Below are 16,927 nucleotides of genomic sequence, written 5' to 3' on the forward strand. Positions count from 1 at the left end.
TCAGTTTGGATTGGTTAAAAGAAACCTTGCAAGAATATGCTCAACTCAGGCAAATTTACTGTTACCTTTACATCTGTATGTTATATGTCATTGTCGTAAGAAATATTCTCCAAACACAAGGGAGATTAATGGGTGTGCTGAACCTCATCATTTATTGATGCTCTGTACTGTCTTTTATGTGGCGGTTTTAAATCTTCACATATGAACAGTTTCTTTCAAAGAAACTCAAAGATGCTCTTTATAGTCTTTGATATAATTTATCATAAATTATCTTTCTGCCAATGCAAACACTCTGTCCTTATCTCCCCTGCTCTTAAAAGACATTGAGATGTTAAATGTGCCCTGTTTAGCTATTTTCTCTGTTGAGTATGCAGAGGTGAATCTGGCACTTTATCCAGAATAATAAACCTTTGGTCCTGGGTGAGATTACAAAGTATGCGTGTGCATGCATTATTACATAATAAAAATCTGGAGGCTGATATATAGTATATAGCAAGGGGAGGGATATTAAAAGGGAATACAATACAAATACAGATAGAACTAGAACAAAATTCTGAGGGAGCAAAGAGAAGGATAAAAATAAGGGATTAACTATATATCATCTATCTATCTATTTCTCTATCCATCCATCCATCCATATTTTTATTTCTTAAAGGCAAAGGAAGGGGGTCTATGGCTATTACTTCTATTTCACAAATGTCTGACTAAAAAGAGATTGCCAAAAGATTTGATTTCAGTTCTGTGCAGATGGTAAGTGAATTCTTAGTTTTGTAAAAGCTCAGCTCTTAAATCTATCTAGAAAACAAATCCCTCTCCATTAAGTCAGACTCACAGTGGCAAAGCTTCTGCCAGAAATTATGATTGATATTTTTGCACTAAGCTACTTATATTTATATAACTGAGGCAGCATAAAAGCATTTGAAATCAATCCAGGCCAAGCTAATCAAAGGCTGCTCAATACCTAGAATTTTCTCTCTCAGATGACACTGTAGATTGCCCCTTTCCTTAAATTTTAGGTGGAGTCCAGAAATCTGAGCATTCTCAGGTAACAAATCTGCCCCAAATTTAAGGCATTATGGGGGGAGGTCTTGGAAGTAATGCAATATGGATTTGAAAACTGAATTCTGCATGGAACAAAAGATGCACCTCCACACAAAACAGGTCTCTCCATTATATATGAAAGAAATCCTTATGCATTTTAAGGAAACTCTGCTGTGCTAGTCTTTGTGAAATTAATACATCTTATCTCTTGATCAGTTCTGCAGGCACACAAATTCTTTCTATGCTTGCTATGGAAAATGAAAATCTGCATAATCAGCCCTTGATGTTTCTCCTCTTGTTCACAGCACAACTGGAAATGGGAGGCCAATCTCAATTCAGTTATGGCACAAGTGATTAGGGATATGGAGAATGAGAAGGTTGGGTCTTTTGGTGAAACATGACTGATTATTTAAAGATTGTATGGATTTGTAACATCTGATCTGTTTGATTTTATGTCCATTATCCATCAGATTATCTTGCACCTACCACTTTAGAGATGTTGGAAGAGTAAATTGTGTTTAGAAATAGTTTCCTGAATTGCTTCCCCCAATTTCTTCCATTGTTCTTTCTACTCTAACTTATGCTTTATCCTTTCAACATCCTTCATCACTAGAACCCAATCCCACCTTGAGTAAGAGGCTGTACACCTTCTTTTGAAGAAACATAATTCTATTGTTAGAGTGGATAGATTGGTTAAGGAGGATTTGCTTTTGTCTCTTAGTTTTATCTGTCTTTTTCCTCTTTCAAACTTTTGTTCTATTTCTCTGTGTTTGTACTTTATTTCTTTTTAATATTCACCCTCCCCACCACCCACTTGCAATCAGAGATTCTATTTACTACTATTTTTAAAAAGAAAATGCTTTGTGGATTCTAATTATTCCTTTAAAGATTAGTATATTTGTATTTGTGCATATGTTGCTCGTACCTTCACAATCAAGCTGACAAATATAAGGCACTTCATATTCCATTAAATTAGAGAGATCTAATTTTACATCTATTAAAAGGTAAAATATGCACGTATGTTTGCTTGTAGAATGTTTACTAAGCAACTCAACTTCACTCTGGCAAACTTCAAGTGATCTATAAAAAAAAAGCACTTTACAAAAGGAAGCTTCCTTTCTACAAAATCTTTAGAATATTCAATTTGAATTCCCAATCTCTTGACAATTAGAATTTATATCAATAACCATTAATGTTATTGTTATGTTAATGTTTAAAACTTTTCCACTATCCAAGTAAACTGAATATATATAGCTTGTTTTTTGTGTATATAGCTTGTGAATATAGCTTGTTTTCTTGCATGAAATTTCTTAGCATGAAGTACAGGAAATATCAATTCAATAGAATGCTATATTCTGATAATTCTCCATGTGGAGCCAAACCAGTGATTGCTGCTTTAGTCTGAAATGTTACATTCCATATAATCTCTTCTACTGGGATGAAAGTTAGATGGTTGGGTTTTGTTGCTGTATTTTCTTTTAATTTCCTCTTCCTTTTTGTTTTGTACCTATTCTCTTTCTAGTATTCTTTGCTTTGCTTGCTTTTATGATATTATGTAACTTAATTTACCATGATTGAATGGTAATACAAATACAAATATATCAAATATAAATATTTATACAAATATATGCAATTAGGAAATATGTTGATTGGTGACTATTGATGTCACTTGGTTCATGATAACCTGTTTTGCAATTGGATGGGGAGCAAAAGCTTAACTCATGTAAGACAGAGTGGCTCTGGATTTTTGGATCTCTTCAACATCTTTGGTTCTGAATGGGTTGGCACTGACCCAGTGCACAATATGCCCCACCCTAGACTTGCACCTGCTGCTCAAGCGGCTGATGGAAGTGATGGCTTTAGAAGGCCATATTGTACATTAGTTGTGCCTGTTCCTGGCCCAGAGGGTCCTACTCATGGTCACTCATACCCTTGTGACCTCCAGACTGGGCTACTGTAATACATTTTCTATGAGGTTGTCCTTGAAGAATATTTGGAAACTAGAACGGAATGTGGCAGTGCAGGCAATTGATGACACTGTTTATTCAGCCCATGTGTGGGCTGCTCCAGGGGCTGCATTGCCTTCCAGTGTGCTGTAAGCTGCTGGTTGTCATCTTTAAATCCCTTTATGGCTTGGGACTGGGCTTCTTACAGGACCAGTTGTCTCTGCCTCAGCTATTCAATCCAGCTGGTGTGGTGTGTTCCTCCTACTGTTGACTATTGGTGGGGACTAGAAGATGGCTGCCCTTTGGAACATCATCTCCACTGATATTGAATTGGACCCATACCTGACCTTGTTGGCCTTTTATAAGTAATTGAAAATTTGGTTTTGTTCCTGAGCCTTGAGCTCTAGGTATATGATATAGTCTTTGTCCTGGCTGTGTTGACAATTATTTGAATGATGCCTAGCTGTTTGTGTGCTATATACTGTGTGTGTGTGTGTCTGTGTGTGTGTGTGCATGTGCGCACGCACACATAATTTAGTTTATTGTAAGCCACCTAGAGTAACATACAGTATGTGATAGGATGGTTTCATAAATCAAACAAATAAAAATAAATATTGTTAATTTGGGAATGCAAGAACCCATATAAACCATAATGGAAAAAATACATATAGTTCTTCAATTGCATCATGATGTCTGACACAGTTATGTCATGTCATCTGCAACATGACAACTTGATGCCTATGTTGTTCTTCACATCCTTCTTGCTCCTCCTGTGAATTCATTTGATACAATGCTTCACCCATGAAGTTAGCAATCCTGGTTAGCCTTAAGTCTCAATATTGACTCTCAGATTAATCTATTTGGTAGACTTAGTCAAAGAAAAGGAATATAATTTCATAGGTGCTGAGTCCAAGATCTGTGCAAAGTATTTGAAGAAGATCTTTGTAGCACTCATCATTGAAATGTTAAGGTAGCCATAGCATCTATTGGTACAGCCATTTCAAAGTTTGCAACAGCTGCCTCCAGCTTCTCTGTGTTTTAAAATGAGCATATACAGCACATACTTCCACTAGGATTGTTGGTGAAGCACAGCTATGCATGCACATATTACAGGGGTGTACTGAAAAGGCCTTCAAAGCAATTGTGCTGAACCCAGGAAGGGGGAAGGGAGTAATGATCCATTAAGGGAGAAGAAAATATTCAGGCTGGGGAAAGTGTGAAAAATAAACTCAATTGATTCTCTCTGACATTCAGCAAATGTGGCAGATAGAAACCTGATAAGCTTTCAAGGTGTTCAAGACCTTTCAAAACCTAGATCCCAGCTTCTCCTCTTTCTTGACTTTCCCTACCTCAAAGTGCTGATAACCATTTATGTCAGAAGCTTCATTTTTGCCTTTAAGTGTACAAGGCACTTTTGAATGCTTTGCATGTTTCTACTGTGCAAGCCTGTGGCAAATTTTAATAAAACACATTGGGAAATTTGCTGCATTTGCTTTATCCATTGGAAATTTTCAGTAGATGTTCAGCAAAGTTATGTATGCTACAGATAGTATGATCTTGGCCATGGCATTAAGTCATGATCCTAATCTAAATATGTAGTGCATTAAAAATACAATAAAAACAAGGTTCATCCAAAGGGATCTAGCTTATTTGAAACACGGAGTTTATAATCAAGCATATCTAATATGCTAAAATAAAATACAATAACCTCAAACTGAGGTTGAACTGAACAAAAACATGGATTATAAATTTATCAAATAATTCTTTAAGCAATATGTCATCAGATTTTGGGGAAAATAACTGCTGAAGACAGCTCCACTGTGTCCTTATTTTGCCATCGATAATATTGCTTATGTTAGCCCATAAAAAAACTGCATTATGTATGTTAAAGATTTAGCATTTTTCAACTTTCTTCCTCTGAATAACAACTAATATCACACACTGCATTAGAGAATCCAAGCAGCTTAAAATATTATGTATGTATATGTTAAGTAGATTTATGTATGTACATGTTCCATTTCAAACCCTCTCTTACCTTCAGCAAGTCTTTTAATAAAACAACCCATTATTTAAATATATTCAAAATAAAATTATAACCTTATAATTTCATCTTACAATTTCATCAAGCATGAAAGAACCTGAGGGAAGTGACTCTAGAAGTCAGAGTTTTTATTCTGGCTAAGGATGTCTAAGGATGGTTGTTTTTTTAACTTTTCATTCCAATAGGTGATTTAGTTTGTAGGAGCTTGGAATTACATTAACTGGCATACAACCTTCTCTTGTTTATTTAATATTTATTCTTGTCCTGTCATCTGTGATGAAGTTGTGTTTATTTTATCTATTCATGTCATCAGGGGACTAAAAGATCTCCAAGATCCCTTACAACTCTGTTATTAAGTTAAATTAGTTTTGCAAAATTTTAGAGAGACCTTACTTTGAAATTCTACCTTTGGAGCTCTTTTAACTAGGTTTTAGTGAAAGAAATAGAAATCTTCCTTATAAAACAGAGAGAAATAAAGAAATGTTTTTATCCTGTATTGTTCTAATAAAGCTATATCGGGCTAGACCACACAATTTTAGGCCAATTACATATGTGATTTCTCATATGTGATTTCTGATATCTTTTAAATGTTTCTGTTTTTCAAAGTAACTCTTTGAAATATTTCAATCCTTGTTTGGTCTTCCACACTCACTGGAACTTGATCTTCAGCTTGTACCCACATTTTAATCCACTTTTCCACAAAACGAGTAATTCTGCACGGAGGGATAGCTTTCAACAGTTCTATTTACCCCTCCACACCCAAAAAACTATTCTCTCTCTTTAATGAACAGAAAGTCAGTATAATGAATTCTCAAGTGCACTAAGGAAGAAACAATTAGTAGCTCTGATTGTGTTCTATGACATTTTGGCTTTGCAGTATTAATATATTGCAACAACTCTGGATTTTTCCTTATTTCAGAAAATGAAATCATAAAACACATGAAAGAAAGGGGAAGTCTTGTTGCATACAAGTTCAAAATAAATGTCATTCTCTTTCTTCAATGTACTAGGCTAGAATATTGAATCATGGTCTGTTAGAAGCCAATTCTTCATCATGTATGTCAATTCATACAATACAAGGAGAAATGGAACAAGATGGCGGTTACAGTGGCAAGATGCAAATTTATTTGGGCAAAAGTAATAGATGCACAATATCAAGCATGCTCAGGTTTGTGCCAAGAAAACGGTTACGGATGAGAAATGGATGGGATGAGCTTTTGCATCATACATGATTATGTTTCTCTGAACTTCATTTAAAAAAAAGTCCTTTTGTTCTAGGCATGGTTTCTTAGCTGCTGCTAAGAAAGAATACAGACCACTGCTGGAGTAAATATACCCAGGCCCAAACAATAACACACACTGCAGCAGCTGTCTCCCGAGAACACTATATTCCTTTTGGAAAAAAAGAAAAATCAGTAAAAGTATTAGATTGGGAATTGGGGTAGTGACCGAGACGATGTAACTGCAGGCACCTATTTGGAAAGGAAGGAAACATTTTATTATATTTTTAAGTAAAATGGTTTGTGCTTACTACTTCATTTTACTCAATGTTTGGCTTTTTTTAAAAAGCAAATGAATAATGTTGCCACTGTGTTTTTTTTAATGAGTTATTTTTTCTCCTATATCCCTGCCTGAAGCCAAAAAGAAGTTGAGCTGATTTCTCCCCCTAAAAATGCAACCGAAAAGGGATGGCTGGGAATGGGGTGGGGAACAGACAGAGGTGGGGGGGGGGGGGGGAAGAGAATACATTTTTTGTATTCTCTGCAGTAGATCATTATGAGGCAAAACAGGATCCCACTGAGAAGAATCAGCATTTGTTTTTAATGTTATTTTAAGTGGGGGATGTGAACAGAACGCACTACTGTGTTGAGATAGAGGAAAAACAAAAGGAGGAACAAAATATGAATGTTTAATTCATGGGAGAAACAAAACGATGCCATGAATGCCACAGAAATGGAGGTTGCTGAATGGCCTTTGTACAGCAGAGGTAGATCAAGGTATATAACAAACTGTTTACTGACCATTTACATGTTAAGATCAGAAAGAAAAAGTGGTCAGTTGAACAAGAGCTCCCCTAAGGTGTTTTTTTTCCCCCCACACTTAAGCCCTCTAGTGCTTTGGCTCTATACAGATTTTGCTGTGTGGATTTTGCAAGAAGAGATCAGATTTTCTTTGAAATTTACATTCCGTCATTGAATAAAGCTTTCCTTTTCCCCACCCTACCTATTTTCAGCGCATTCCCACAATATGTATCACAAAATGTACTCATCCGGGGGGGGGGAAACCCCATCTCGAAACGCGTGGTGCTTTATGCCATGTAGATATCTACAGGTGTACATGCACAGTGGAGAAGGAAGGAAAACATAAGGAAAGAAACTGAAGCTGAAGAATTCTGCGTTTACGTGCCGTTTTGTTTTGTTTTGTATTTGCACAGGTCATTTTAAGATCCTCATTCTCAGTCATAGCAAAACACTATCAAAACAAGAAGTCTTGCAAAATAGTTCAGATTATACATTTTAACAAATGCATTAGTTTAATCTGCTAAAGCAGTAGGGTTGTTTCTCTAGGTTGTCTTTGTTGTTGTTGTCAGAACTTCACAAATTATAGAACATGAATAAAAATGCATATCAACACTGCAGTGAGGAACAGAAACATTTCTTGAAATGGGCAAGGAGTTTTTTTTTTTAATGCAAGAAGTAAGAGAATATCTTTTTTCCTTCATCTCTCAGCTACACAGCAAACAGCTCTAAAGTGCACTTCCCAAGTGTAGTTAGAGAACAGGAAGGAATGAAAAGTTTTTGTTTTGTTTTGTTTTGTTTTTTTAAAAAAACAGCCCTTATTAACTTTTCCTTCCATTTATTCTAGTGTAAACTCTAAAAAGCCATTTTAAAAAGCAAGATCCCATCCACTCAGCAGGTGATATGGTCCTATAAAAAGAGCAATGAAAAAGGCAATTGGATTTTCTTCTCCCGTCAACCCCTCGCAATACTTGACTACTTATAGCCCAGCATCTTAAATTTTATTGCACACTCATGAAAATATCCTTTAAAAAGAAAAAAAAATGAACTTTTTTTCCCAGCTGCACTATCTTAATTGGATCTCCTCCCCACCCTACCTCACTCCCAAAGATTTAATTGTAGCCTCGAGAAGCAGAAACTATCCCGCAGGCTGTAGGAACTGTATCAGCATAACACACAACGGTGCAATTCATTTTAAAATGGTCATCTGCTTGGTTGGGCAAATGATTTCGCAAGAGATGTACCCCAATATTTATGTTCAGAGTATGTACACTCACATGCAATGACCACATTACCTATGCTTTATAGGACACTTGTGTTCTTCACAGCCTTCGTGATATCTCTAGATATCCTCAGAACCAAACAGGGGTGAAAATATTTTTTTCTCTCCCCCCCCCAATAAACCTTTTGGTTTTTATAGATGGTATTACCATGTGGTACAGAGATGATAACAGAGGAATAAAAGCCGTAACTCACAATGAATGCCAAACTTTCCCCACCGGTGTGTAGGAATCCCTTCCCTTCTCATCACTTCGTTGAGGTCTTGGCTTGGTTTCACACATGGTAGTCTAAATCAGGCCGCTCCTGTTCAACTGACCAGTGAGAAAAGACTAGACTTTTTGAAAATGGGCCTTGGAGCAACAGTTTGTTATAGATTTCTTTATATTAAGGTTTCATTGTCAGATCCCACTTTCAAAGGAGAGTATTAACGGTGCTCTCCTCCCCGCCCCTCCCTTACTTTGGATTTCTCCAGTCAGATGACTTGTGTAACAGTGGCAGAGGTGCGTTGGGCCTCACACCCATTCATTGTGATTACACCGAAGGAAAGCAAGCGGGAATGGTTTGCTCTGGGGCACTGAAGCAGGGGAAAATAGAATGGGAAAAAAGAGAACTGGTTTTGTGGAGGGGAGGGCTGGGGGGGAGGGCTGGTTTTCACTGTTTTGTTTTTTAAAAAAATCTTTTGCCATGGGACCACAGCAGTTCTTTCTTCTAATAGAAACTGACAAGACATAAAAGACCAAACTATTTGATGAGCACACACAATGACTAGAAATAGATAAGACAGTGAAAAGACTTAGTTTAGCTCTGAGAAACTGTCTGAAAAATAAAATCCTGTATTAACAAGTGCAAAACAAACCAAAAAAAGAAACTCCAAACATTAAAACACAGTGTATAAAATGGTGTGAGAAATTTAAGTCACCGGACAGCCTTTTAGTCAATAAAAAGCTGTATAGGATGTGTCCTTGTTTGGATAGTGGCCCGTCGGTTGAGTTTTACCCAGAAGGCTTTTGGAGGAGTGAACAGAGGGCAAAAAGGTCCAGTCTTTTGGGTCTGACTGCCATATGGGTGGGCCTGCTGTGTGCCTGTAGGAGGAGATGGATCAGGTCTCTTATTCCTCATTGGTGGAGTTATCTTCAAAATTTGTTATGCCTCCAAAGCCCAGTTCTGTTGAATTCTGTGCTGCTGAGACAGTGAGTACTGTATGTAAGAGAATTAATACAAGAACACACAGTTTGAGTCTGCTGTTACACAGTCTTGATGCTGATGAAACTGTGAGTGATGTCCGGTGACACATCATTGAGTCACTTGTTTTTATAGTCCCTTTGGATTGGTTATCGGATAAGAGTCCCCATCTGACATCACAGCATTCTGGTTCTGCATTGGTTGGGTAATTGTCATAGAGCCCTGCAGGAGAGAAAAAGAGCAACATATTAATAGTCTTTTATAAAGAAAAGAAAAATGGAAAGGAATAGACCCTTATAATCTGCCCAATAGTCAAATATAATGTATAAATATTTAGAATCTATGGCTGTGATTACATTACTTCTCTTGTATCAGAAGTCATTCCAGACAACCTAAGTGGAAAAGCAGCATGTATTAAGATTAATTAATGGTAATAATAACCACTCATTATCAAATATTTAACAAAAGCTTCTCTGAACAAATTTACCAGAGAATTTTGTTCTATACTAAGCATTATTTGACAATCAGTTTTTTCCCCATAAATTTGGGACTTACAGTATATACAGTATGTCTTAATTTTCAAACTATTATAAAAGGTTTTCAGATAAATCAACACTCAGCAGTATCTAAAATGTACTTGAAATGTCATGAAAAACCAACTATAGCTATACTTCCAAATCTGTCATCTTCAGTTGGTTCATCAATCATTCTCCACAGAGTTTGCCTCTCTTAACTAATTGCAGTGTCTTCCAACTCTTGCAGTCACGTCTCCCTATAATAGCCCTTCTGAAAAAATAATTCACATATTCTCAGCCTGGTATCTTTCAGAGATCCTGGACTGCAACTCCCCAAATTGCCAATCAAAAAATGTTTTCTTCCTAGCATTTTCCCATAAGTGAAGGTCCACATTTTTGGATCATCTAAGGATTGGTCCATTGGTTGCCACGGGAATCGACCAACTAGCTTGTTACCTAAGCCTGAATGAAAAGAAGAAATTCATAAATATTCCCCCAAACCATAAACGTCTCATGAAACTTACTTATGGACACTTGGAACAACTTTTTGTCCTCGCTCATGCTCCCCAATTCTGTGATTTTTACAATTTCCTTTCTTGCCTCATGATACTATTACAAAACAACTATTACAAAACAACTTTAAACACCTTCATTTTGAAGCATCTTGTTGTTTGGTGAGTCACAAATTCATATTAGAAGTTCTTTTGTAACAGAGTCAGTATTGATTAATTTACTTGAGAGACCGCCTACTGCCAATTACCTCCACTAGACCAATTAGATCCCACAGACTAGGCCTCCTCCGAATTCCATCCGCCGGCCAGTGTCGACTGGCGACTACCCGGAGGAGAGTCTTCTCTGTGGCTGCTCCGACCCTTTGGAACGAACTCCCCGTGGAGATTCGTACCCTCACCACCCTCCAGGCCTTCCGCATAGCCCTTAAAACCTGGCTGTTCCGACAGGCCTGGGGCTAAAGATTCGCTGCCCCTATCTCGAATGGTATGACTGTTGTGCTTTTAATTATGTATTGTTTTGTGTTGTTACTAAACTGTCGGTATCCCCCCTTCCCTTTTTGAGCTGTGAGCCGCCCTGAGTCCCCTTAGGGAAAAGGGTGGCATACAAATGAAATAAAACTCAAACTCAAACTACTTAGGAACTATCGCGGTGAAACACGTTCACTTCCAACTTGAATGCTTCTCATTCACAACTCAAATGCAATTTGTTATGCATGAACTGCTTGCTGTTCTCCACTAGATGTCCCCAGTGACCTGTTCTAAACTCTAAAATACATGCAGAATAACCCATGCATAGTTCCCTGAATTTAAAGCATAAACAAGAAATCTCTACAATGCTTTGTACCTTTTATAAGTAGAATAATGCTGATTGGCTCCAAGAAACATGTGACATCTATTTTTTTCTTTGCTGCCTAAATTCAGGAAGCAGCTTTAATTTGAAATATAATACTTGGGTCTCTCTAAGTCAAGATTCTGCAAGCATTTCTCAGGACAGAGGGTGAGGTTTGATACTCCTTTGCTTGGTGTCTCTTCCTCTTTTGGGGGGGGGGGGGCTTTGCTCCAAATAAATAGGATCAAGAGAGTTTCCTGATCTCCTTCCTCATTGATCACTTTCACCAGCTGAATTATGAATTCATTAACAATGCAGAGAAACAGTTAAAACTATCACATCTTAGATGACCATCAAAAGGCAGCAAAGAAAATTTGCTGCATTGCCTTGCAGCTAGTCATTGGTCAAATTAGACTGTCAGACAACACAGAACTGATGCAGTTCAATCTTCAGAAGACCTGAAGAATGGTACAATATTTCCAGTTTGGCAGAAGAGTTTCTGCTTGGAAAACTCATTCTGCTAAGGAGAAGATTCTTGAGAAGACTCAGACATTCCTTCACTTTTCATTTTTACAGAATACACAGAAATTAATGTAGTCTGGACAGCATGCAACATTTTCCCAGCTTTTATTATCCTGGCTACTATAACTGAAGACTTGCAATAGGTTCAGAAACCCATCAACATTATGTTTTTCATTAACATTTAACAATAACATTATCATCTTAGATGCTGTCTTACAATCTACAGAGCAGCAAACCAACTGGTTATTGAGAACTTTTGAATGATCTCTGAAGGCCAATGACTTTCCATATGGAGAATTGGCTTGCTCTTTTAGTTAAGCTGTATCCCTGATAAGAGACCATTCCATCTAAATAACTTTTTCAATATCAGGGATTGTTTATTTCTATAATGCAAAACAGGAGGTTACTTTTGGTCCACAAAGTTTAAATTCTGTATTGCAAAATTTTTGTCTCTGTGTTAAAGACCTAACAATGAAACAAAATATTTTTTAAATGATTAAAGCAGAGTTTTAATGCCCACATTCATGGCATTCACAACCATCCTATTAGGGATTTGCTATATGAGAAATAAATAGTAATAGTAAAAAAAGGTTGCATTTTGAAATAGCTAGTGCATTTTCTCATCTTTAGGATTTTGCCTATTCCAAATAAAAAGAGTTTCCTCTCTACCAAGCAGGGCATTATAGCAATCTGAGGTTTGTTTGAGATATTTTGTTGTTCTCATCCTGCAGAAATTCAGAAAAAGTAAATAGCTCACTAGCCATTTCAGTGCTCAAGTTCGTGTTTTAGAGTTTTTCACAAATCGGAACCATTGGAGACAATGGTATCTGGGACAATAAAGTAGTGGTATAATCTGGACAATGTGTTTGAGTTATATTTATTTCTACCCTCTGATATTATCAACAGAGAAGCTGCTGTATTGGTCAAAAACACTAGTATGAACAATATCAAGAAAAATATAATTCCTGATAAAGAGTCACCCGTGTTCTGATAATGAATTTTGCCTTCAATCAAGCTATATGATTTGTGAGTTGGGAGTAAGAATTACTACAAAAAGAACATCTTTGAGGTTTCACATTATGAAATTATGCAAATGCATTATTCCTTTTTTATTTATGGATTTCTATCCTTTCTTTTGCATTATTTCACAATATATGTCAACCCGGAAATGTATTGATTGACTAGGATTTTTATTAATTTAATAACACTAAGAAATGTGTGTGTGTGTGTGTGTGTGTTAGTATTTGTTAGTATGGGTTATTTACACTGTTTCCCTGAAAATAAGATCTCCCTGTATAATAAGCCCAATTGAGCTTTTGAGTGCATGTGCTAAAATAAGCCCTCTCCCGAAAATAAGCCCTCCCTGAAAATATCGCAACACAGCAGCAGCCAAGAGGTGACCACACTCACTGCCTCCTGCATCTCAAAAATAATAAGACCTCCCCGAAAATAAGTCCAAGCACTTATTTTGGGGGTCAAAAGAAAATAAGAAAAAATAAGAATAATTTTATTACTGTGTTTCCCCGAAAATAAGACAGAGTCTTATTTTCGGGGAAACACAGTAATAAAATTATTCTGCTCATAAATCAACCATTTATTAAATCATAAATCAACACCTAGGCCAGCATTTCCCAAAGGGTATTTTACAGATATATTAGGTGATATTCCATCTCCTAAGCCATCCAAGTATCATAGTATTAGGGATCATGGAATTTATAGATGCATTAGATTTGAAGAACTGAAGAAGCCTCTTGGATGAGAAGCAAAACATCTTCAAAGAAAAACCAGAAAGTCCAGTTGCCTCTTGAAAAAGCACCTTCGGGACAACCATGACCTGGATGACTGAGAATCTCCATAGACATTTAGATTTGAAGAGGTTAAGTTATCACCGCTAGTCAAAGTGCAGTCTTTCTGTCTTTCTCTTACTTTTACCTGTTCAGTTGCCTGGTCAGCAAACCGTGATAATGCCAAAATATTACATGTTTGTGTAACATGTGTAACATAATCACAAGAAATATGTGAATATATACTTGTATTAGGACATATGATACAAATTCTAAGTTGTGGGAAATGCACAATTGAACATCCGTACACGTCAGTTAGCATTTGATCCCTGTAGATGGGCCAGTGCTCCTAGATTTCTGAGCATTTATATGAAATTCCTCTACATGATACCAATTATCCAGGGTGAACATTTTGGACCCTTTTGTTTAATTAAGGTTGAATGCTTGGATTGACTAACATTACTAGCTTTAATCCTCTTGCTTCCCCAGGCAGACCAGAAGGAAGAAGCATGATGCCCAGGCCACAAAATGTTTAATATTCCTCTTAATTCCAAAATATTTTTATGAAGACCCAGAGACACAGTATTAGCATATAAAATTCCCTTCGCCAAAAAAAATCCCAGTAGATTTTTAAAAGCGAAGAATTTATTCGCACTGCATATTCATATTTAATTTGTCATGATATTGTAGGCATATATCAAAGTTAATAGTTATGGCAAAAGCAAGAATGAGAATGGATGCTTCATATTCAATCATTGTTCTCTCAGAAGTATTTAAAAAAACCTAGAATTTCTGTTGTCCATATGTACATTCACACACGTGTATTTATGTATGCATGTTCAGGTCAGTATTATCTCTTGATGACTACTTCGACTAGCCCCTGCAAGCTTTCTTGCCAAGGTTTTTCAGAAGTGATTTGCCATTGTCTTCTTCCTAGAGCTGAGAGCGAAGGACTGGCCCAAGGTCACCCAACTTTAGGCTTTGTGCCTAACATGAGACTAAAACTCAGTATCTGGTCTCTAGCTTGATGCCTTAACCACTGCACCAAGAGGCTTCATATTTGAGTACACCCTTTGTTCTTTCAATATTTCAGTTTGTTGTCACATTTTCAAGCTCTGGGGATGTAGTTGGACCAGGTACACAGCATTGCAATTTAGGGTGGAAGAAAGGCAATAAAAGATTCACACAGGAAGTATTTTCTGTAGAACTGCCTGGTATTTTTAAGCTACAGCTATAAGCAGAGGTGTATTCTAGCATTGGTTGCACAGCTGATGCAACCAACCGGGCATAGTGATATTCCAAAGGTACCGCTTTTTTTGAAAGCGAATCATACCTTTTTTCATTCTGCACATTGAATTTTATAACTTAGCCTCCCTCAACAGCACAGGAAGTTTCATTCTAACAAGCCCATAGAAATATTGTCCAAACTGAGGGATTCTGTACAGGTGGCATAAATAGGAAGTGCTTGAGAACATGAAGTGGAATTATCTTCCGGAACTGATACAAACACAGAACAAATAAAGTGAATTGGTATCTAAGGCAGATGAGTCATGCCTAAGTAGACATGAGGAGGAGGGGAAGTGTGAAAGAGAGAAGGCAAAAGGGAACACTCTTGAGGATTACAGAGCATTCTTGTGGGATATATAATGGAGAAGGAGGTCTTGAGTGGAAAGCAGAAGGGAATTCTTAATTATATGTGGCCCTCAGGCTTCAGAAAATGGCTCCGAAAGGAGTGTTAGAAACAGCTGCTAAAATCTGACATACCTGTACAGATGAAACTGGATAACCCTCCATAGATGACATCATCATTGTCTGGTAATATAAATGGACACCTTGTCTGAACTTCCAAACAGTATTGCTTGCAAGGAATTGTGTTGTTGCAATGAGACTGTGTGACTTCAAAATACTGGGAACAGAGCCAGGCCTTGTAGACAGTCTAAAGGAGAAGAAAAAGAAAGACAGGAAGAAAAGTAAAGAATCAGATTAATTGACAAGACAAAGCAGCACCAGTAGAATCATTCTTATCGCTCTATTTTTATCTATCACACTTTAAAAGCTTTTCAGCAAAATAAGGCAGGAATCCTTTGGACAACACCTCACTTTCTTCCTTTTCCAGAAAGTGAAATTCTATGCCTTCTATCATGACTTAGTCTGCCTTTGGCTTATTAATTCCAAGACTTAGAATGTAACATGCAGAGCACTCATTCATATTTCGTCTTCATGGGAAGGAGATCAGTGAAATTGTATAATGCTTGCACTTTCTACTGTCTCAGTATAAACGAAGCAGAGCCTATCCGCCTTCCAACAGTCAAAAACTGCTAGTTCATATCAGGGTACTGAGAGATGCTTATCTTGCCCCAGACCATGCTTGCTGTGAGTGCTTTTATTGTGTAATTACTTCATAGACAGAATTTTACCGAGAAGCCAAGTTAAACCCCAGCTATCCATCTATAACCTTCTTGTGTTTTTTTTTCCTGCCATTTCTTGAGGCTCTTTTCTTATCACCTAAAAATTCATTATGAAGGAAAAGATTGTGCAATGCCTTGCGATTGATAGCCCTGCCTTCATCTGTGTCAAATTCAAATTGCAATGTCCTTTGTTTCCTTCACAGGGATCTGAATTAGCCGAGTGTTCCTTTTTGCTACCTCTTCCCTATGGTTGGTTTTATAATTCAGATTTCTACTCCAGCCACCCCAAAGAAAGTAAAAGACATCAGCTAACCCTCCCAAAAGCTTTTACTAACTTGCCAAAATTATTAAAATGGTTTGAATAAATAAAGCTTTTATTTTTATACATGGACATGGAAGTCATTTGCAAAATTAAGAAACCGGAGAGATTTTTCTGGCAGGCAAATTAGAGGCAGAGAAAGAAACTAAATGTTTCACTTAAAGAAACTATGTTGCCCCCCCCCCAATTCTCCACCCCCACATGCCTTTTTTATTTCCAAACAGTGGACTAGCACAGGCATCTCTATCATCTTGCTAGCTCATATTCTAATAGTAATAACTACCTTGATTAAAAAATCCTTTATCAGAATATAATATGTCCATGGGACCAAAGTAGTTTGTGCCACACTCCTCCTCTATATTACATTAGTAACTGCAACGAAGAAACAGTGCTACTAGGTTTTCATGGTACAACCCAACCTTGGTCTAAGAGCAGCCAAAGATTTCTGAAAGACAAATCTTTAGAACTATATTTACCGGTTGTTTCTGGCAACCAAGCTGTGGCTGACCTGCTTTTTCAGATTTCTGGG

At 37.1% G+C, this 16,927-nt stretch overlaps 1 protein-coding gene across 1 annotated transcript in view; it reads right to left on the minus strand.

Annotated features, from left to right (window-relative positions):
• Positions 1-8,442: 8,442 nt before the first annotated feature.
• Positions 8,443-16,927, minus strand: part of NALF1 (NALCN channel auxiliary factor 1) — a 421,407-nt gene continuing 412,922 nt past the window's right edge. Inside the window, exons 2-3 of the mRNA XM_087726350.1 lie at positions 15,436-15,607; positions 8,443-9,731 (exon numbers count right to left, since the gene is read on the minus strand). Coding sequence (XP_087582476.1) covers positions 9,436-9,731; positions 15,436-15,607 — 468 coding nt within the window. The 3' untranslated portion in view covers positions 8,443-9,435. The remainder of the gene's footprint in view (positions 9,732-15,435; positions 15,608-16,927) is intronic.

The sequence above is a fragment of the Thamnophis sirtalis genome, unplaced genomic scaffold (assembly GCF_051295495.1).
Source record: "Thamnophis sirtalis isolate CommonGarterSnake01/CBP01778 unplaced genomic scaffold, rThaSir2_p1.2 scaffold_12, whole genome shotgun sequence".
Taxonomy (NCBI): Eukaryota; Metazoa; Chordata; class Lepidosauria; order Squamata; family Natricidae; genus Thamnophis; species Thamnophis sirtalis.